The 24301-nt window shown below is 39.4% G+C and overlaps 3 protein-coding genes across 3 annotated transcripts in view; 1 reads left to right on the top strand and 2 right to left on the bottom strand.

Annotated features, from left to right (window-relative positions):
- Positions 1-24301, bottom strand: part of LOC134749941 (retinol dehydrogenase 12-like) — a 463382-nt gene that overhangs the window by 407221 nt on the left and 31860 nt on the right. The window lies entirely within an intron of this gene.
- Positions 432-2336, bottom strand: LOC134749857 (uncharacterized). Its single transcript, XM_063684854.1, has 2 exons — positions 1863-2336; positions 432-1183 (listed from the first exon to the last, which is right to left on the bottom strand). Exons 1-2 carry the CDS (start codon positions 2266-2268, stop codon positions 543-545), a joined length of 1047 nt encoding a protein of 348 aa, XP_063540924.1. The 5' UTR covers positions 2269-2336; the 3' UTR covers positions 432-542.
- LOC134749966 (ataxin-2-like protein) overlaps positions 2811-24301 on the top strand; it is a 61420-nt gene continuing 39929 nt past the window's right edge. The window contains exons 1-2 of the mRNA XM_063685003.1: positions 2811-3370; positions 19419-19572. Coding sequence (XP_063541073.1) covers positions 3333-3370; positions 19419-19572 — 192 coding nt within the window. The 5' untranslated portion in view covers positions 2811-3332. The remainder of the gene's footprint in view (positions 3371-19418; positions 19573-24301) is intronic.

The following is a 24301-nucleotide window of genomic DNA, read 5'->3' on the forward strand; positions in this document are numbered from 1 at the left end:
CGATGGTAGTGATGGTACATGTGTCGATATTCGATATGTATCAACAATTCAGTCTATATACGCTGCAATGACTTAATTCTATGTATGTTATTCGAAAACGGTTATTATAATACGTATTTTATGTAATCGTAAACTTTTAATGTAGATAGATCATTGAAGTTTTTCATTTAAATGCATTTTTTACACATTAACTAGAAATCCCATATATATTGATTAAATGTCAATGGGTTTTTATATAAGCTGTTTTTTATCCCAAATACTGTAGTGATAGTTCTATCTGTCAAACTACCACCCAATCTTCCCAATTCAACTGTCATTTTCATTTTAGTACTAAAACAGACTGATTGAGTTGTAGATCGACCAATTGAACTGTCATTTCAATGTCTGGAATATAAGAACTAGTTAAAGTTTAGTGTAAAGTTGACTATGTATTTTACCCACACCAATACTGACACAATCAAAAGCATATACTTCAGTCCAGCAATTCAAGAAACAAATTCAAATAAACCGCTACTACAACACCGAAAGATTAAATTCGTAATTTACGACTCGACCCAGTCTGTTTCAGTTATCATCGCTACATTCTCCCCTTTGCCCGGCAAATACTCGAATTCCCATAGCGAATTCCCAAGGACCAACGTTTCCCCCTCACTCAGTTCGAAGTTCAGAGTGAAGCAGTCATCCTCGCAAGGCGCCCTAGGCTTCAACTGCAGCCAAGTCTTACCCTTGAGTTGTGACATTATGATCAAACCAACATCAAGCTCCAAGTACTTGTACCTATGCGTGTCGTAGCTCTTAGAGAGGAGAAGCCAGTTGAAATGGGAAGGAGGGATGTGAGGGGAAAGGAAATAGGGTCTAGGAGCAAGGATGCGAAAAGATTTAACAGCCCTGATATCGCAGTTTTGGAAATGGACGAACCAGCTAGGGATGTTAGTGTTGGTTATTCTGGAGACTATCTCCTCTAAATCCATGGGTTGTCGGCCGATTCTGACGTTAGTCAAGACACGACAAGGAACGGAGTCTCGGAGACGTTCATCTCCGCTGATGAGGTTGGTCAAGTTGAGTTCGGTTCGAGAGACGGACCAGTCGTAGTGGGCGTCTGTGACGATGACAGGGGCGCCGCGGAGGAGATGGTGGTTGAACACCTCGTTGTAGTTCGTGTCGGATACGCGGACGATGGATCCTGCAAATTGAAATGGTAAGTTCTTAGTGGCTAGTGGGTGGATCTCAGGGGAAAGTCAATAATTGGGTTGGTTTTAAACTGCCTCTGTCATTATCGCATAGCAAGATTAACTTAGACGAATTTTGTAAGATATGCAGAACATGAAGACGACCACGTAATTTTTCGCAACTTATAAAATCAATAAGATAAAAAGAAAAGTGTGTGTCCCTAACTTAAAGTTTATCATTAAGAAATATCGCGATTACTTTGATTAAACATATTTTGTGAAAATATAAACCAGCTAAAATGCAAATGACGATGATGTTATGAACTAAAAATATTTTATAGGTTCATTTATGTTGTCATACATTCCAGATACCAGGCGATATCCTACAAATGTGTAGGGATGAAGCTTACATAGGAGCAAAGAATAAACATTATAAAATTTATAATGCATTTATAAATTGATATGATATGGGTAAATAGATAGCATTGAGCGTAATATTCTTTTTAGGTTTTCTGTAATAAATAATATAATTACAGCGTACACACTTAACGTTGAACACTCAAGCGGAAACAATAGGCCCTTCCCCTGAAGAGGTAACACGGGAAGAGCTTACTAGGTCAGGTAGGTACTAGGCTAAATTAGGTCAAGTGCCTAAATTGTATCCACCCTATTTTAAGGCCTCAGGTTACTCACTGACAGCTTCGCAGGCGATGCAGTCGGCGGTAGACGCCAGGCTGTCCAGATTATGCGATTGCGAGCGGTCCACCACACACTTGTTGTAGTACAATGGCGTCCAGTCCCAAAACGGCAGGATCTTGATCATCACGATCCGCGCCACGGCCGACGCGTGCCATTGAAAAGTTTCCGTCTGGCTTACAGTATAGCCGATGGCCAACACCATCACCAGAAACATAAAAACCCTCGTCCATCTTCTGATAGACGCCTTCCGCACTGCGTTCGTCAGTGGCCGGCAAATTAAATCCATTTCCTCGTCAGTCATACCCGCTTCTTTGCAGTACTCGTAAAAAGAACGCACTTCTGAGTTAATTAACTCGAATTTCTCGCGCTGGGACATTTTTGTCCCGTTTTTTAGACTCATTTTGAGCGTGACCTATAAATCCGCCCACGACGATCAATATAAACTTGCGACGCGTTTATCGATGGATGGAAATTCGCGCGCGCGCGAACGTAGCCGTTATTTTGCTATGTTGCAAACTTGATTTGTGTTGAAGTCAATGACATTGCAGGAATGCCAAATATTTCTATAAAATATGGGAGTACGACTATGTGAGCTACTTTCCAAGATTGAACATCGAGACAATAGGACTGGAAAGGTAAGTACTTTTATAAAATTGATTTGTGACGTAACATCACTAAAAAAATTAATTTGCTTTGTTATTCCGTTCGGATACACGTATTCCGAATAAATGTATAAAACCACTTGTGTACTATGTGTTTATTTATTTAGTAAAATCATAACGACATTATTTTAATATTTTTTTTAGCTACCTCAGACTGATTAATTAATATAAACACATTTTACGTGGGATTTCTAAATCAATTTGATGTCCAGTTGTTAATGGAGTTTTCCCCTTTTATATGGCAACACCAAAAGTCAAATACCTTTCGTCCGCCATATTGGATGTGTTATAAGTGGAAGTCACTCAAACGTTGACCTTATAATTAATTTCTTACTAGCGTGTGATAATATTTATCTTTAAAAATATCTTAAATTTAAGATATATTTTAAGTGATTGCTGCGTGGTAAAACGTAATCATAAGAGTGTGATTTTGGTTTTTTGCAATTCGTTTGATATACGTCACAGCGCCATGTTGTATTCCTGCGCTGATTGCAGGCACGAGAAATCTGCCAACCCGTTTATTTTTCGGGATTAGTTCCCGAGAATAAATCGAACCGCGATTTTGTACTCAAATATATTTTAATTTATATTTGTTGGCAAATGTAAACCAACATTAGTGAATTCAATGAATCCTTGTTGCCTCCTTTCGAGCGCTAACTCCTAGTTTCAACTGCAGTTTTGTGCATCCGCGAAAGTTGAAAGGACTGTGTTGTAAAAGAAGTGATATTAATTAGCCAAAATTCCGGTCCCTACGCGCAGACGAGAAGGTGCCTACCCGCCGGGGCAGTCGGGCGAAGGAGATATGAACAACAAACGCAAAAATCGCCAAGGGCCGCCGAGGTAACTATAGTTTTACGTTCAGTTCGAACGAGTTGACATGTCTTTGTTGTTCGCTCGTATCGCCGTTCTCACATTGCGAATTTGGTGTTTTGATCATGTCAGATTGACAGTTTTTGGGTTACGGAGTACGTAGAGCTGGTGGTAAACACGGTGGCGAAGTGTTTTGTATCGTGGGGAGTCGGCGTGTCGTGAGGCGTGCCAGTCGGGCGGCCGCGCGCCGTGCCGAACGAGAGTCGTGTCGGACGCCGCTAGTCTAGATGTGTGGCCTACTTTACCGTGTACTCTTGATTAATATAGACGCGTGCGATCAGCTGATCCCCGAGCCTGGGATAATAATTTCGCTTATTAATCACGTTTTATATGCAGAATACGCGTTAGCGAATCTCGTGTTAAATACATTGTGCGTTTAAAGACCCATCGTTTAAGTGTTGTGTCTGGATATTTTTGGAGTATTTCCTGAGGTGTATCTAGTATGTATTATAGTCATTAACCACTTTCACTATTGTTTGGGCCCGAGAGAGCTAAATGATGATATTTGGCAAACTGCCAAAGATGTTAAATAGATCACTTATCTCTAGTTTAGGCTGGTCAGATTTAAACTTTGGAGTGTTTTAAAGGTTTATTTTTGTTTTGTCGGAGTGTGTGATTGACATGTCTGTTCGTCAAGATCTGTCTTAGGTAACTATTTTATCTTTGGTTTCTTAGGGTTCCATACCCAAGGGGGGACCCTATTACTAAGACTCTGCTGGCCGTCTGTCTGTCACCAGGATGTACCATCCTCCATCATCCAGTTGAAATTTTCACAGATTGCCGCTATAACAACGAATACTTATAAGTACGGAACCCTCGGTGGGCGAGTCCGAGCCTGCACTTGTCCAGTTTTTCTTTGTTTCTTTATTTGTATTAAATCACAGTACAAGGGATCAGACAAGCATTACTCTCATTATGATTATAATAAAAAAATATCTTTATTTCGGAACGTTCAAAATTCTATACAACATTGTTAGTACCATCGTTATAGCTATGCGTTACAATGAACTGTTGTAGTCTTTTAAATTTCCACCAATTTTTAACCAGGGATGAATTTGCTTTTGTCAGGAGTAAAAAAAAAACATTTCTACCAGTTAATTCTCGGCTCAAACAGAGATCCAGCGGTAATAGGTTAAACCAATAAGAAATTAGGTTAGTAATCGGTTACCGGTAGCTGCATATCTCTTCTCATCTCCGTCTCAGTGGAAAGGCAGCATAATGCCTCTACTTTAGTTATGTTTTTAGCAAGTCATGTTTAATATTAACTTTTGCACAACACTAAACTAGATTATCTTGCATGTTTTGTATGCAAATTTATTCAATTAAAATTTACAAGTGACAAGCTTTGAGACACCAGTAGTAGGTGTATTAGTACTGTTGTCACCAAACAAACACATACCATGTATGATGTAATAACATGTAAGCGCCTTGGTTATAGACTGTAAGCTTATTTGTAAATAAATAAAAATAAAATGAAAACAACTGTGCATAAATCATACAGATCGCATACTTACTATGGTGATGCAACAACCCAAAGTGAGTCCTGGCCTCCGACACCAGACCACGCCATGCCTCTCGGTCTTGCGATAGCTCTCGCCAGTCACCATGGCCGAGGTTGAGCAGGTCTTGGGCAACTCCGTTGTTCCAGCGGTACCTAGGGCGTCCAACTGGGCGTCTCCCATTTGGTTGTCCCAAGTACGCTTTCTTCACGGCACGATCTTCTCCCATTCTCCCTAAGTGTCCAAGCCACTGAAGCCTAGCTGCTTTGGTCTCTCCCATAATGTTGGGTTCGGACACCAGGTCTTCTATCTCCCTATTCTTCCTGACTCTCCACCTCCCCATCTTCTGCTCTTGTCCCAGAATCTTTTGCAGAATCTTCCTTTCCGCCACTAACAGCTAGAATCTTCTTTCAAGGTTAATACAGATCACAAATCACAAAATTACTTGTTTCATTTTGACTTATTAAAGGGGCCCACTGACTATCAGTCCGCCGGACGATATCGGCCTGTCAGTTGTTCGGAACTGTCAAATTTTTGTTCTAACTGACAGGCCGATCTCGTCCGGCGAACTGATAGTCAGTGGGCCCCTTAACAGTGATAAGGGGTTTTGGATGCCACTTTTTTATATATTATAAACTGATCGGCGATTGGCCCTAGTCACACCTGATGGAAAATGAAGACAGGGCCTAAGATGGAGCTCACCGGTTCAGTAATAGCTGTGAATGACCTCAATGTAGCTGTGTATGACCCTTATTTAATGTAGTATATTTTATTTATTCATTTAAACTTTATTGCACAAAAGAACAACTTCATCTACAAAAGGCGAACTTAATGCCATGACTTAAAGACACAAGAGAGCCGGATTACTGTAAAATTCGGATTACTGGAAGTTAGAGCAAAACTGCATATTATTTTGATGTGTTTTTAGTATGTCTTAGAAATACATTTTCCTAAAATACTAAATTCAAAGAAAATTGAAGTGAAAGTGAAAGAGATTGAAGAGCGATAATGTAAACGCACATGGTTAATTAGGACATAGTTTGATCATTTGTACCCCAATTTTACTGATTACTGGGTACACCGGACCATCGAAGTGCCGGATTATCGAGATTTCACTGTAGTCGCTATTTAGGGTCATGACCCCGTTATCACCCCTCTAAATTCTCTGTAATCATTCATGTATCAGTTTAGGATGACATAGCTACCATTTAATTGCTATAATTAGTTAAACATTATCATATTAGCTATTGACAATCATTTTAGTACAAAATATTATTTTAAGGCCATTAACCCAAACACTAATTAGATTGTCTCATTTATTTTTAATTCATTAACAAATAAATGAAAGTTTCTACTAGCTAGAATGAATATTTTGGTATCTTATGTTCACATGAACATTGTTTAATCTTTTGGACGCCAATGATCGATTTATACGCTTCGTAGATTCAACGCCAAAGACCGATTAATCGGTCATAGACCACAGACATAGACCTACATGCATGTGCATAGTTCAATTTCAGTTTTGACACTTCGGTGACGTGGCGTCTGGCTCTGGATGACTGCTTTTGTGTTTGACACGGCATCGAAAAGGTTAAACAGATCATGTGACCTGTATCTGTATTAAAGTATTTTTGGGGGCACATCTCCTTTGTCGGTCCCTCATTGCTGTCTCCTTTGGCCTTTGTCTCCATCTTTCTTGATCTCCCGTGGTCCTCACCGCTTGATGGAGTTTCCCTGAGGTAGCCTTCTTAACTTGGTAAGAACAGGGATCGGATACCGGTATTTTTTGTATGGGACCGAAAACGGTATTTTTTTGTTCTTTGTTAATTATTTCATTTCTGATTGGGCAATCTAGTAATACGAAGTCGTTACCTAAAACACAACTGAGTTCTACATTTCGAGTATAAAATAATTCAAAATATATGGTTATTTCGAAGTTTTTGCCAAAAACCGGTTCCGATCTCTGGGTCAGACCATCTAGTTGCTAGTACCCTTAGGTCTTTCGTCTTCCACTTTTTTGCATCTACACTAAAATTAAAAAAAAAACTGAAAAACAATGTGGGGCACATCATTCAACAGGTCTGTAAAAACAACTTTAAGGTTTCTAAAAAGATTTTTGATAAAGTATATAGGTACTTTAAAAAATAATCACTTCGAAAGTCCAAACAATGTGTCACAAGGAAGGGCATAATATAGTTTTCATCACAGAAATTATCCTTCTTCACCGACGAACGGGCAGAATCCATTATTTTATAATATAACCATGCCCCTATTCCCAAAGCAGACCTGTTTGCCGTTATCAGTGACGATAAAATCAGACTGATAACGGCCTCCGAGGCTCCCATCTATCATTTGGGACGTGAACTGTTTGCTTTGGTTACACAAAAGTTCACTTTGCTACGTTTTTTTGTTGTTAAGTTTAGACCGCGTTTTTTACGTGCACTTTACGTAAAACTTATGACTGCTTATGAGTGTAGGTGTACTTAGTTTAGTGCAATGTGTTTACCAGTACTTGGGGCAGTATTTGGATATTTTTTCATATATATAATGTAATGAATGACTTGGATATTTTCGAGATTGTGATCTACCGAAGCGTAATGATGCTTTACAAAAATCGACAGTTAAACCCATTGAGTTATTATTATTATAGGAAGCCATACCAAACAATGAAATTGTCGCAATGACAACCTGTACCACGCTACCCAAACGTCGTAAGCGTCATAAAAATTCATGGCGCTTACGCGTTTAGGTCGCGAGATTCACGCTCCGCTTCTATGGTTTGATGTCAAAACATGAACTCATGGCGCAAAATACTGGTTCTCTGTGCCGATTCTATACGTTAGTAATATTAGTTCGGCTTTCAACTAAAAGTTTTTATCGAATAATTGCAAATCTAGACTGTATTATATTCAGACTAAATGTTATTTCAGTATCAAAAGATGTCACAGAGAAGAGAAGATGTGACTTTATGGATAACTTACAAACATTGAAATTTTTACTAACGTACAGAAACAGTATTTTGCGCTATGCGTTGTTAGGGTTTTGACAACAAAGTCAACAAACCATTGAAGCGGAGCGTGAATTTTGCGAACTAAACGCGTAAGCGCCATGAATTGTTTCGACGCTTACGACGTTTTGGTCGCGTGGTACAGGTTGCGATTGCGATAATTTCATTGTTTTGTATGGCTTCTCTATAGTAATAATAACTATGCTTTCTAAGAAAATGATCCATGATGTTGTGAATTAATGTCGTTGAACTTACATCCATTGTTATTGATAGCGGTACGAGTGAGCCAATAATATGAGATGATTATTTTTGGACATCGAGATCGAGGCAATGTCCTCAAATACGATGATTGATGTCTTTTTATATATTGTCTGGAGTCTGAAAGCTTATGATATTACAAAACTATACTGCTTTGTATTTATCTCATCATTTACAATTTAATACCAACCGAGTTACCGCGAAAACTCTGGCAAACTGTTTTTTTAATAAACCCTACTTTAATCGAATTGTCGTTTTCATACGCCCCTATATTGTAAATTTCATCGAAATCGCTAGAGCCATTTTTGAGAAAATATTTAAAAAGTTATGCAAATGTATCAGAAGAAACATGATAGATTATTTGCCGCTGCTGTAGGTAACGTACTACTCTACCTAAGTACATAGTACTTTTCTAGGAAATATGCGATACCACTACATAGTGGTAAATGTATGCACGTGCATGCATCGTCGTTATAGCACCGTGATTTGCTGACCTTAGCTGACTCACTGTCTGTTGATGCCAATCTTATGTCTTTGTCCTACTATAAAAACCGGAGTCCGACCCCGTTTACATAAATTCTTATTATTCTTGCTTCTAATTTAAAATAGAAAATTTTTTTATAAATACGAGTACGAGGATAGTATGAACAAAAACTCTGAGTAATCAGAATCACTGATACACCTATTCGGAATAACCCGTGATACTTTGGATTTGTTTATCGGTCTGCACTTTGACATTGGTATTGTTTATTATTATTGTGGTGTTGTGGGCCTTTTTAAATGCCACATCGACCAAGCAGTGATCTGTGACTTTAAAGTTCATTACTAATCAGGGGTCGGAAACCGGTATTTGCTCCATACAAAAATACCGGTATTATTACGTTCTTTTTCGTTCTTTTGTTTATAATTTCATTTTTAATGGGACGTTTTAATAATGCAAAATTGTTTCTTAAATACATGATTCCGTCCTACGTAATTAGCATAAAATAATTCAAAATATTGGGCTATCTCGGGGTTTTTTAAAAATACCGGTTCCGAGCCCTGTTACTAATGCCCGTTGAATCCAGTACGGATATCAGATCAGATATGATGGTCGTTCACAAAAATGTAAAAAGGGCAAGACTAAAATTTTTTATTACAAATAATGGTCACCATTAGGTTTTATTATTCTTTTGCTGCCTTAATTGACATTATTTAGGTACAACACTGATTTAAAATTTCACGATTTTTACACATTATTAAAACACATTATTCGGAGGTAAATCTTAAAACTTAAATACGCGATTAAGTCCCGTTTTACAATTTAATTCTTTAGGCACTACAACGTTGGCTTCAGTAGGTAATCATGTAATCAAAACTTGCAAAGCGTTTAAAAGCTTAATTGGCCGTAGCGTTGAATGACACCGTTTTTAAATTCATAAAGGCGTTAATACGTGTCACGTCTCGGAATTCCGGGAACTCGTCACTGCGACCTTGACATTCCCGCGAGTTGCGGGCTTGACGAGGGAGCGAAGGAGAAAGGACATTCATATTCGCGAATTAGTAGTGGTACACATTCGCACAATTTTGAAGCCGTCTAGCATCCAAATCTGCAATGTGTCTATTTTTCGATACAATATCGCACACACAAAATTGCGTTCTTGTTCTTTTATAAATATTAGCAACTTTTTTTAATTTGTAAAGATTATAATGCGTGTGGTTCCAGAATTCCGGGAACTCGTAACTGCGACCTTGTCATTCCTTGCGAGTTGTAGACTTCACGAGGAAGCAAAGGAAAAAGGACATTCGTGACATGGTGATGATACCCATTTAGCAACTTGGGTGTTAAATTTGGCAAGTCTTGATGACGTCTAGCATCTAAATTTGCCATATGGCAACTCTTGGCAGAGGGGCGTTTGTGAAAAACCCCGGGAAATCACTGATATATTCGGAAAAACCTGTGATACTTCGGATATATCTTTATCTGTCTGCACTTTGACATGTTATGCCATTTGTCAAACTTACAAAAAAGTACGTCAAGTGGGAATGCCTTTACCTATAGATAAAAAAAGAAGTACCCCTCGTTCATAAGCGATTGTGAACGGGACTGAAACTATATGGGATTTACATATATCAAATAAAATATAAACAGGCAAGCCTGTCTATTCTTTGAAACTTTTAGGATAAGGTGCTTTACTCCTTTAAATTAGGCAAGCTTGTCGCAAACGAGTTCTATGGATACTACCCCTATCTTACCGCATACAAAATAACAGAGGGCCTACGGTGAACACCGAATTTCACAAATTGCGGGCATCTTTCCCTTTTACTCCAATTAAGGCCAAAGTGGCAGAGAAAGATGCCCGCAATTTGCGAACTTTGGTGCTCGCGGTAGGCCCTTAGACACATCACTTACTGATAAATAGCCAACGAATCGTGCTTCCTTTATGTGGGTCATGCCATTAAAGTAGTTGTCAAATGGTTTTATTGTTAAATGTTAAATTCTACTTAATACAAACAGAGCAATATTAGTGTCCTTCCTGTATTGATTTTTACACAAAAACAGTACCGGAACCTGAAAATTCCAATTCTCACTATACGAAACTAATCAGTACCACGAGCGTTCCTTAGGCCCTTACTATGACAACCCTAGCCAGTTTAAAAATGAAATTGTTATTTGTTTGGGAGCATAGACATAGTATATACAAGTAGTTATAGACATGAAACCGAGCGACCAGTAGGCCGAGCACATGATTGACGCGACAGTATCTCGCCGCGAGATAGACTACCCGTCTTTTACTAACTGTATGAATTAAAGGGGGGGCGGGTATTCTATGTCGCGGCGAGATACTCTCGCGCCAATCATGTGCTAGCCCGGCTGGGGTAAGAGAAAGACATATTCATGTATTGACAGTTTCATGTATGGCAGCATAATCCTTTTTCTCTTCCACTCGTATAAATTTCGGTATTTCGCTAACGCCTTGCTATGATGCCATAACCCGACCACGAAAAAATGCCCGGTCAGTGATAAAGACAAAGCATGGCACTATTTTCTCTTGACTATCTTTCTCTATCAAAGAGTGTCAGGTCGTTGTTTGGGAGCAAGGCCCTTAAAGGTGTTTTTTGAACTTCCAACGGCTGTCAAGGACTATGCCTAGGTACCGCAATGTCGACTTGACAGTTGACACCAATGGAAGTTCCCCCCGGTTATATGGGCCCTGCCATAACCGTTAACTGTAGTTAACTTTATAGCCCGTAGAATTAGCTGTTACGTCATCATTTTCGCTGATGGTTACTATTGAATATTTGTGCCTTCGTGTGTACTTTTCATTTGACTTAGTTAAGCGAAAAAGATCCATGTACAATCTGGTCTCCCGCGATACAGACCTAGCCTAGTGCGGGGACTCCTGGAATCTCCGAATGTCAAGTCGGTTATGCACCAACTCTTTTCAGAAACTTGTGTTTATGTACTACATTTGTATTTTTTCTGTGCAATTAAATATTTTTTATCTTTATCTTATCTTCTTATTCAAAAAAAAAAAACGATAAATTGTGAAAGAAATTGACTGATTTTTGTGGGTTGGAAAACTTGGAACTTATTCCAATGCCGAGATAACGCTAGGAAGATGATGACCTTGATGGATCCTTTTGCCTAAATGGGGTTGACCGGTCGAAGTATTTTACAGATGGCGCCAGCATAGGTTTTCCTGTCAATCCCTGGAATTGTGTCAGGTCTAGTTTTTTTTATTTCGAAATTTTATGGCCTGAATATAAATATTATTCGCAGTGACGATCAGCCGTGAGATTCAGAGAGAACAGTACAGCTGCCAAGTTTATTGCACTTTTAGCACCACCCAGGGGTCACGTGTAGGGTAGCGGTGGGTAACTTCCTACGGACGTGGTGCAATATCGACCCCCAGAATAAATAAATTATATCCCTTTAAGCCAAATCTCATAGAACAAAACAGGAGACAGGGAAAAACAATGCTGGCGCCATCTAGTCTACCCTTTACTTTCAACGGTCGACACTTTGACCAGTGATGAGCAGTCATATTCCGCTTTTGCTTTTTTACGGTTCTTTTTTCCGGTTTAGCTTTTTGTAATCGGGCCCTGAAAGCTAAGATTATTGGCTGAATGACTCACGCCATTTTACTTGTTACTCTATTAGCTAAGCATCCGCGTCCGCGAGCTAATAATGATAGACAAGCGGCTGTGACTCAGATCCCGCTTTTGTTGGGAAAACCTCATCATCTTCCTCGCGTCGTTCCGGCATTTTGCCACGTTTCATGGGAGCCTGGGGTCCGCTTGACAACTAATCCTAAGAATTGGCGTAGGCACTAGTTTTTACGAAAGCGACTGCCATCTGACCTTCCAACCCAGAGGGGAAACTAGGCCTTGTCGGGATTAGTCCGGTTTCCTTAAGATGTTTTCCTTCACCGAAAAGCGACTGGTAAATATCAAATGATATTTCGTACACAAGTTCCGAAAAAGCGACACAAGTTCCGAAAGTACGAGCCGGGGTTTGAACCCGCGACCTCCGGATTGCAAGTCTCACGCTCTTACCGCTAGGCCACCAGCGCTCTCCGCTCCGCTCTCTGTTGGGAAAACCTCGTGTTTTCTTTAAATATTAATGCAGCATTTCAAGGAATTCTAATGTGGACTAGATTTATTCTGGTGTTATACTATCGTGTTTTCGCGTGGATCAAATGTTTTGTGTGGACGAAATTCAGGGAAAGAGATCTAATCCACAAATTCTGTAAAGTTTGAACTTTCTGTCAATAGAAAAGTTATTTTAAAGGATGATTCCTTTTCGTTTAACTACGGCCAAATGTCCAAAGGGGTGAACGTAATGCAAAAGTCAGGAATAAAAAAACCGGCCAAGTGCGAGTCGGACTCGCGCACGAAGGGTTCCGTACCATTACACAAAAAACGGCTATAAAATCACGTTTGTTGTATCGGAGCCCCACTTAAATATTTATTTTATTGTTTTTAGTATTTGTTGTTATAGCCGCAGGCAACAGAAAAACATCATCTGTGAAAATTACACGGTTTATGAGATACAGCCTGTTGACAGACAGACGGACAGCGGAGTCTTAGTAATAGGGTCCTGTTGCTACCCTTTGGGTACGGAACCCTTAAAAAGCCAAGTGAAAGTATGGAATAGAACCGACGTCTTAATGTTAATTTGATTAAATTCGAATAAGGTATACTCATCTTTGACTGCACGCCGCAAGCAATATGAAATCGTGCCCTAACCAAAAGATAAATTAAATCACGTGATTCGGTCATTCATCTAATTAAATTATCTAAAATTACATCATAGCTAATATATTTCCTTAAAAAATGCACGCTATCGGATGACCTGTTCCAATAACCTATTTAATATCAGGCCCGATAGAGAAACGGTCCCGTTTCAAGTGTTGCATTCCCCGAACACTTATACGTACAGTCGCCATCAGATATATCGGAGCGGCCAAGGTGCTCAAAAATATCTGAACACGCATTCTAACGCCTTGACAATAGAGGCGTGTTCAGATATTTGTGAGATCCTTGGCCGTTCCCATATATCTTATATATCTGATGGCGACTGTACAAACAGCTTAGTCGATAACTGTATGACGAAATATTAAATATGTGCCATTCATAGGGTATTCTGATGTTAAAATTCAAAAGCAGACTGTATTTTTCTTTAATAGTTACTAGCGACCCGCCCCGGCTTCGCACGGGTGCAATGCTGATGTATTATACATAATAAACCTTCCTCTTGAATCACTCTATCTACTGAAAAAAACCGCATCAAAATCCGTTGCGTAATTTTAAAGATCTAAGCATAATACATAGGGACAGACAGCAGGAAGCGACTTTGTTTTATACTATGTAGTGTTAAATAAATAATTATTATAGCACGTTCTTACACAGATTGACTAAGTCCCACGGTAAGCCTAAGGAGGCTTGTGTTATGGGTACTTAGGCAACGATATATATAATATATAAATACTTAAATACATAGAAAACACCCATGACTCAGGAACAAATATCTGCGCACATCACACATATAAAGGCCCTTACCGGGATTCGAACCAAGTGATAAGTATTATAAGTTACCATCAGTCATAATTTTAACAACAAATTTCAACCAGGTTGTGTTATTTTGTCATCGACCTAGAAATGCACCGAAAATTGTCATTGTTATTGCCTCTCCAAAGTTCAAACGTCAGAACGTCACCGATAAACGCATGCGATTTGCAAAAGATTGCGGCATTTGATTGGTCGATTGAATTCATTGCTCCTACTTAGTCCGCAATTAAATAAAATCGCATGCCATTTGTTGCAAGGTCTGAAGAGGCCTTAAGGTGACAATTGTTAAGTTTTTTTAATACTACGTCGGTGGCAAACAAGCATACGGCCCGGGGTCCCGTAGCCTATGTACGCCTGTAACTCCAGAGGAGTAACATGCGCGTTGCCGGCTCTAACATCGCACCCTCGTTGAGCTCTGGCAGTCTTACTCACCGGCAGGAACACAACACTATGAGTAGGGTCTAGTGTTATTTGGCTACGGGTTTCTGTAAGGTGGAGGTCCTTCCCCAGTTGGGCTCTGCTCTAGATCTGGAATGACATCAGCTGTGCTGTGCCCTACCACACATAGAGAGCTGACTTTCACATTGCCCATACTTTTGGACGTAGTTTAAAAGGACATACCCGGGTCCAAAAGTCAGTTAGTTTTTTTTTTTTTTTTTATACCTAATTAATGTATAATTATAAGTAAATGTAATATAAATCTCACTAATATTGACTACATGTAATAGAAATAAGTAATACTTTAAATATGTATAAATATTTTTTTTTTGAAACCGAATTAATTAAAAATGTATAATAATAATGTACCTAATATAATTATTCCTGTGAAATGTGTAAGTAATGTTCTATGTATAAGATAATAATAATGTGTTGACATATAAAATACTTCTATTTTACCAATAAAAGTTTGATTGATTGATTGATTGAAAGAGCCGCCACCACCTAAAAAAACTAACTTTGAAACTAGATTAGATTTTAAGCTAGATTTTTTTTTAACTTCATATAAAATGTAGCGAGTTATACCAGATGCGAAGCTGTCTGTGTTAAATTTACAGTGGCGGCAAAAAATCTATCATATTCCTATTTTCTTGCAGGCATTCATTTGAAAATTCGTGAAATTACTTTATATCATGTAAACAATGATTATATCATCATCACGATACGACAATCATGGCACTGCGTGTGCTGTAAAAATCTCTGCACTCTACTTTCCGATAACTTAAGATGTCCAACGTTACATTGTTGTAACATTGGACACAACAGGATGTAATCATACGGGGTGCATCTATTACTTCTGCAATCACTTCATTATGTTTCTCATTGAATGGAAATTAATTCATTTCAAACCGCGGTGCCCATGTAGGCCAATGGTATCTTTGTATGTTTCTATTCGAGTACCCTGGTACTCTGTAACAGTAATTATGACCTGTTACATGCAGGGGGATAATGGATAACCGTTTCTCTATTACAAACGTATTCCCCATTTTCCTCCCTGGATATTGACATTATATCACCTAAAAAATCTATTAAATATTAACCATAGATATGCCCCTTCGTTTGACTTATTTGATTTTTTGGGTTCTGTACCCAAAGGGTAAAAACGGGACCCTGTTACTAATACTCCGCTGTCTATCTGTCAGTCACCATGCTGTATCTCATGATTCTCATGAACCGTGATAGCTAGACAGTTGAAATTTTCACAGATGATGTATTTCTGTTGCCGTGCCGCTATAACAACATATATTAAAAACAGAATAAAATAATTATTTAAGTGGGGCTCCCATACAACAAACGTGATTTTTTTACCGTTTTTTTGCGTAATGGTACGTAGCCCTTCGTGCGCGAGTCTGACTCGCACTTGGCCGGTTTTTAATCAAACGAGCGGGCATAGCTGTAGTTAAAATACATCAAGCGTAATAATCTTTTCTATAACGTTAATATCCAGAGAGGAATATTGTATTTAGAAGCCAATCAGTACCACGAGCGTTCCCTAGGCCCTTATACTATGACAACTCTAGCCAGTTTAAAAATGAAATGGTTATTAGTTTGGGGGCATAGACATAGTATATACAAGTAGTTATAGACATGAAACCGAGCGACCAGGGGTAAGAGAAAGACATATTCATGTATTGACAGTTTCATGTATGGCAGCATAATCCTTTTTCTCTTTCCTCTTATACGAATCGCAATAAGACTATCTTTCTCTATCAATAATATCCAGAGAGAAAAATTGTACTTAGAAGCGATCGTCCCATTCCGCGATGCATGGTCGCGATTTTTTTGTCTGTCATCGCCGCCGGCACTTTCTATTTCTACGAAGTATGCAAGTGCTAGAAATATACAAGTGCTATCTTCATATAGAAACACTGGTGGCCTAGCCGTATTTAAGAGCGTGCCGCGTGCCACTTTCAATCCGGAGGTCGCGGGTTCAAACCCAATGCTCGTACCAATGAGTTTTTCGGAACTTATGTACAAAATATCATTTGATATTTACCAGTCGCTTTTCGGTGAAGGAATACATCGTGAGGAAACCAGACTAATCCCAACAAGGCCTTTTTTTTAACGTGGAGTAATGCATTTAGACATTCCGCCTAGCCGGGGAACTAGGACGGATATTTCGGACTCGTGGCCAAGGGGCCTAATACCGACTAAACCCTCCACGGTATGCCCGTCTCGCAGCAATGGTGGCGGTGAACACGGGATCGCAGAGCATTCCACCGCGAACACCGCCTGCTGCCGACAGCCGAAGCTGTCCCCTCCTTGGACCCGAAGGCCCTGGAGCCGAAACTCCCCCTCTCGAAGGTAGTGTGCAGGGCGACACCACACACTGGTCCCTCATGACAACCTCCACGCCGGGAGGAGATGGAAAAACCCCGGGTTCCACCCCCTCAGGTTGCCTTAGCGATTTTTTATAGAGGTGGTCATCCTCGTGGCCACCACGCCGGCGCCGGCCAGCTGTGGCAACCCCCCCGGCCGTCATCATACAGACCCTCTGCCCAGACAGTTACGGGGACCGCAGTTTTATACAGGTCAGCGGCATTCCTGTGATCCCAACAAGGCCTAGTTTACCCTCAGATGGCAGTCGCTTTCGTATAAACTAGTACCAAGTGGACCCCAGGGTCATGTGAGCCGTGACAAAAAGCCAGGATAACGCGAGGATGATTATATCTTTATATTCGAATAGGTCAATATCAAAGATCTGATACATTTTACAATTTTAATTACGTTTTTAACACTTATTCTAGTTCCTACTAATATTGTTATTGTTAGCGCGAAAGTTTGTGAGCATAAAGGGGCCCACTGACTATCAGTCCGACGGACGATATTGGCCTGTCAGTTAGAACAAAAATTTAACAGTTCCGAACAACTGATACGCCGATATCGTCCGACGGACTGATAGTCAGTGGGTCCCATAAGAATGCTTGGATTGTATCGGTATCCAAAGAAAGAAAAAAACTGAGTTAACTAAACAGTTTCACACTTCAAGTGGCGATAAAAATAAATTATTTCCTTCACACAAGAAAGTTTCTTGTTTAGTCTCAAATATTTCCACTTTAACATTGGCACTTAACCATAACGCTTAAACTTCTCTTAAATTAGCAACCTAAACACTAAAGAATAGGGTCTAAAGTATATTATGTCAACTCGTTGAAAACCATTGTTTGAATTTTATATGAATATGTATTCGTTTTGAGCCTATTAGGTCAAGGTATAGCACAATGAGTACCTATTAGATTGACATGAGTATTATTAGCATGTATATTGGACCCATTTGTGCGTAAATAATTTTAAATGAATTCAAATTTGGGGGCGTTCAAATATTACGAAACGCAATTTGCGTTAAGGGGGCAGGAGGGGTATTAGAACAAGGCGTTACGTAAAAATGACTTTTTATTTTATTTTAATACATAACATACATAATCACGCCTATTTCCCGGAGTGGTAAGCAGAGACCACGGATAATCACGCCTATTTCCCGGAGTGGTAAGCAGAGACCACGGATAATCACGCCTATTTCCCGGAGTGGTAAGCAGAGACCACGGATAATCACGCCTATTTCCCGGAGTGGTAAGCAGAGACCACGGACAATCACGCCTATTTCCCGGAGTGGTAAGCAGAGACCGCGGATTTCTACTTGCTACGATCGATTTAAGTTTTATTGTATCGACATTGTTTTATTTTCATATTTTTTTACTAATGTGACATTTTGGCGTTTTTAATTTATTTCTATTTGCATTGTTTTGGTTTGTTAACTACTAATTTTAATTGTAATTTTGTTTTATATTCTGATGTTCGATCCTAATTCTTATTATTATTACAAAACAACCATCATTATACGATAAGTAATACAAGCTGAAAAAAAAAAGTTAAACTATTATTAATATTATTATATAAAAATTATTTGTAGTTAAATTGTTTTAGAAATAACGCTTGTATATATGTACCTATGTTGAAAGTGTTACTATTTTAAGCTGTAAAATTATATAATTATACATGTAACGTATGTGAAATATATAGTACAAGCTGAAATGTATGTATATTTTAACTGTGTGAAAATTGTATACATGAGATAAATAAACTAAACTAGACACAGATTTGCTAAATCTTCTCAGACATCTTGGAGACATACCTAAGCAGGGTGGATCTATTAAGTGTTTTTTTATTAGTAGATTTTTTATTTTATTTTTATATTTCATCGCATGGTATTAAGCATCGTTTTAGTAAAAGCCTGTGCAAGTAGTTTAGTTACACGCGCCAAAAATCTTGATGTGATTTCCGCAATCATATTTATTATGTAAACAATTATACAAACTGTGGAATTTAAGAGTTCGGTTAAGAGTTTCCTTAGTTACAAAATTATTATTCATCTCTATTGAATACAGTAGAACAGTGTCTTGAAGAACGTGAATAATAATCTGTTGTGTATATCGTAGCTAAATTCGACGATGCGCTCCGTTTAGAGAACATAACATACCCGTACTACGTTACCAATTTTTTACCTGCCTCCCCTCGGTGACCGCCGTAGTATCGACACAAGATATAAACCCTTTACGCCTACGCCTTTAAGTTCGCCTTTGGCGTACAATTCCTAGGGACGGGAGATGGTGAAGTGACCAGTTACGTCAAGCTCCCTAATTCAATCCAACTCTTTGTATTTCTTGTCAATGTCACTGTCCTGATGATTGATTTCTTGTCACAGGTCGCCGCGAGGTCGCGTGGTGGCCGAGGGCGTGTACAACAACGCCCACTTCATGCACGCAGCTACCTCCCACGTCGGCGACATCGTTCAGGTCCTCACACAGTCGGGCAGCCTCTGGGAGGGCGTGTTCAAGACTTTCAGCGCGCAGTTTGAGGTAAGAGCTAGCTCTTGCGGATGAAACACTTTCAATGACCCCTCGCATCATAATACAGGTCCGCACACAGTCGGGCAGCCTCTGGGAGGGCCTGTTCAAGACTTTCAGCGCGCAGTTTGAGGTAAGATCCAGCTCTTGCGGATGAAACACTTTCAATCACCCCTCGCATCATAATACAGGTCCGCACACAGTCGGGCAGCCTCTGGGAGGGCCTGTTCCAGACTTTCAGCGCGCAGTTTAAGGTAAGAGCCAGCTCTTGCGGATGAAACACTTTCAATCACCCCTCGCATCATAATACAGGTCCGCACACAGTCGGTCAGCCTCTGAGAAGGCGTGTTTAAGACTCAGCGCGCAGTTTGAGATAAGAGCCGGCTCTTGCGGGTTAAAAACTCCAAATCACCCCTCGCATCATAATACAGATCTGCACACAGTCGGGAAGTATCTGGAAAGTTAAATATCCTGGAGGTGTTTACGGGAGAGATACTGAGCTAAACATTCCACATCAACATCGTTTAAGCCTCTATCTGGGTTGCCTATGGGAGGGCGTGTTGAAGACTTTCAGCGCGCAGTTTGAGGTAAGACCCGGACAGTACAGGTCCTCACACAGAGGAGTAACCTATATGAAAGCATATTCAAAACCTCAGCACGAGATACTAGACCTTTCTCATATGACAATAAGTTGATGTTTATATTCACATATTAGGTTCAACATTAAAGATAAGCAATAAGAAGAAATAAAGAAGAAGGCATTAAAGATAAGATAAGCATAATTTTGACATTGATGCAAATTTATAGTGTAATTTTTATCCTGAAATAAATAAATCTAAATCTAAATGCGACCACTAGGGTGGGAGATGGGAGGGTATAATCTAACAAAAAGTTCAGGCAAACCCTATTACGGCTCGTAACTACCGGCACAGGGCGAACACGCTATACATCAAAAATCACTTGCGTTTCTATGTGTCAACGGCACGTCTGTACACGCGGCATGCGTCATTGTGTAAGTTGCTTAAAAACAGTACTGAGCGGTCGGCAAAAGGTCGTCAATCTGCTGTCGCGGGGCGAGGTAATTTGAATCGGGGCGGGGCGGTGCGAGGCCGTTCTGTATTATAATACTATTACTTATTCTGTGCTACCGGGTCCAATCGTGAACCTTCCGTGATCGTAGGATCGTAGCGAAGTGCATTTCAGTCATAAAGTAACAAATTCTTCAATGTATCAGCTATTTTTCTTACGTTGTTTAATTATGTATTGGATGTACCTGTAATATATGTATAACACTAAACGGAATCACACGATTTTATTATCATCATTTTTTGCACGACTCCATATGGAAAATTGGAAATAAAGAGGTATTAAAGACGCAGACGCAAGTATGAAAGACGTATTCATGTTAAAATTAAACGCCTGAAGTTAACTAATAATTGCATTTAAACCTCTCTGGTCAAAAAGCGCACGGACAGACGCATAAACCCCTACCAGGGTCAAAACCAAAGGTCACAAACTTTCTGCTGCAACCTCCGCGCTAAATATAGAAATACACGGACACTATGGCGCATGGCAAATGCAGGACGTTGCGAATGCCCTGGACGACCTAGCATCGATCGCAGTGCAGTTTGTAAACAAATGGAGTACGTATATCCTAGAGCATAATGATTATTGTGTTGCAACTGTTTTTGTTTGTTACTTAGTGTTTACACGTGTGCGAACTTGAAACTATCGTTAAATAGTTTGGTGGGTGAAAAACGCAAGATGTGAGATGTAGGCAGTGGCGTAGCGTGGACGAAATCGCATCTGCGAGGCCCTTTTCTTTCACTGTGCCCGAAAGGGCCTCGCGCGAGGCCGTGGGCGACGGCACACTTTGCCCTAGCTACGCTACTGGATGTAGGATGTTTTGTTTATGTCCATATAGGGTAAGAGGAAGTAGGTATAGAGTAAAATTTATTTTTATTCAAATTTCTAATGAAAAAGAAGTCATTGGGGTCCGAGGCTATTTTTACAGCAGTCGATGAACGAGATGGCAATTAGGGTTAGAGCGCGTAGCAATGGACGTAGGCTCTTTCCAGTTCTATCGATCATACCGTGAAGAATATGGGAATATAAAAATACACTTAAGTGCGTGCCAAATCGACGTCTGGAAGTACATATTTAACTACATACGTATTGGTTTTTTGTACTGTACTTTAAAAGGCACGTTTCGGGTTGTCAGTCGGGAGTCAATGATCGAGATTCGAGGTATATTTATTCTACTACGCTACAATGTATGAAAAAGGTTGCCAAATGGCAAGTTTGGTGCTCGATTTCATCTAATAAAGCTATCTTTGCACTGACGTGAATAGAACAAAGTGTAAGTGACATTATAAACGACATATTTTCATAGAAATTTGACATTAATGATGTCATTTTGTACACTATGTCATTGCAAATGCCATGCAGAGTTATCTTCAGTAGCGAAGCGTGAACCAATCTAGCCGTGGGCGTCCACAAACCACATCTGCGAGGCCCTTTTCAATGTGTTTACCCAAGGTAATGAAAAGGTTGGCTTTGCGAGGCCCCCCTAAGTGCGAGGCCGTGGGTGAAGGCCCCATCCGACTCTGGCGTTATTCATAATCACCTGTCAAATCTAACAAACCGTTGATAATCGTAAAGGAGCCCACTGACTATCAGTCCGCCGGACGATATCGGCCTGTCAGTTAGAACAAAAATTTGACAGTTCCGAACGACTGACAGGCCGATATCGTCCGGCGGACTGATAGTCAGTGGGCCCCTTAAGCCTCTATCCGTCATTTTGACATTCGTTTGTTAGTAAGAGACAATATTTAACAAAGGATTGTAAAGTTGCAAATTTATGAATAAGGAGATAAATTTAATGTCTACGTGCCAAATTTAGCACCCTTAGTTACGATGTTCGCTACACTGTTATGTATGTAATATGGCACAGAATACTCAGTACAAAGGCGAACTTATCCCTTGAAGGGATTTCTCTGTTAAAGTGTAGTGCACGGTGCACTTGGCCGCCGAAACGCGCATTTCGGGTTATCTGATCGGGTCGCGAATTTAGGTCGAATCAATGATCGCACACAGCGTGACGTCTTCCGTACGCCATTGTATGCAGCATGTTTAAAAGTTGCTAAAATGTGTGCTAATGACGCTCTAAAATGTATCAGAAATCAGAAATCAGAAACATTTATTGTTCAAACTGTGTAGGTACAAGAAGTATAGCTAGGTACATTTTTTTATGGGTATCAACAGTTTTACCCTTTTCGGGCATACAATTTATTTTATCTTAAACTAAGTAATCTTAAACTAAATTTTAATATACATTTAGGTTTACAGAGTTATAAAATTCTTTTAGGTTATAAAAGACTTTGTCTATTAAAAAGTTTTTTAAGCATCTTTTAAAGGTATTTCCTTCGAGGCTTTTTATTTCATTAGGCAGATGATTAAAGACATTAATAGCGGATATGAATGTGCTTTTTTTATATATTAAAATGCTAGCTCTCGGAAGTACCATATTATATTTATATTGCGATCTAATATTATCTTTGCATGAGCGCTTTGTGAAATGTTCAGGGTGATTTTTTACAAATAGACTTAATTCTAATATATAAATGCCGGTAAGTGTCAAAAAGCGCTTTTCCCTAAACACGTCACGTAGCGATTCATCTGTGTACATTCTAAAAACACACATATCTATCCATACATAGTTGCTAAATGGTAAGGTTTGGTGGCTAAAAATTGCCTTCTGTTCGTCTGATTTAATATCTTGTCCTTTTATTAATTATATAACAATTCAAGTCTTGGAGACCCTTTACATCTCTGGATAATTTGATGATCTTTTTTATTATTATATACATTTTATCTCTGACACCTAGAGACTTTTACATCTCTAAACAATGTTAGTACTTCTGTTGTTTGTTTATTTTTTATTAGCTTTTTTTCTGTAATTTGACATTTATATTTATGTAATTGTTTTCTTTTTTTGTAATATTGGGTTATTTTATTGTTTGTAAAAATTTACATGTAAAAGTGCCCCTGTGGCCTATTTGCTGAATAAATGTTTGATGTTTGCATGGCATGATTAATAGAAACAAGGCTAGTAATGGAAAAAAAGCTGCCAAGTGGCAAGTATTAATATATTCCCAAGTGGCAAGTTTTTGTGGTTAGGGTTACAAAAATTGCCAGATGTGTCTGTCGCGCCGCGAATATAGGTCGAATCAATGATCGCACAGCGTGGTCTTCCGCGCTCCATTGTAATTTAATGCAGTATGTTTAAAAGTTGCTAAAATGAATGGCGCTCTAATGTATGGTAAAACATTGCTAAATGGCAAGATTTGGTGGAAAAAAGTTGCTAAATGGCATATTTAGTAGACAAAGATGGAGGAAAAAGTTGCCAAGTGGCAATAAATTACTTGGGAATAAGATTTACAAGTGTCTAGTTTTGGTGCTAAAAAGGGTTACAAAAATTGCCAGATGTGTCTGTCGCGCCGCGAATGTAGGTCGAATCAATGATCGCACAGCGTGGCGTCTTCCGCGCTCCATTGTACTTAATGCAGAATGCGGATGTTTCCGATTTCGTGCAACATTGCAACAATTGCTTATGTTTGGGACGAAACTTGCAGCTATATTCACAGCAGGTATCTCACGAGTGGTATTGACTGACCGGCTAGCATATGAGTTGCGTTCTTGGGCGGGTCCATGTCCTTACTTGAAGACGCGCTAGCTAGTT

Source organism: Cydia strobilella, chromosome 19 (assembly GCF_947568885.1).
Source record: "Cydia strobilella chromosome 19, ilCydStro3.1, whole genome shotgun sequence".
NCBI lineage: Eukaryota > Metazoa > Arthropoda > Insecta > Lepidoptera > Tortricidae > Cydia > Cydia strobilella.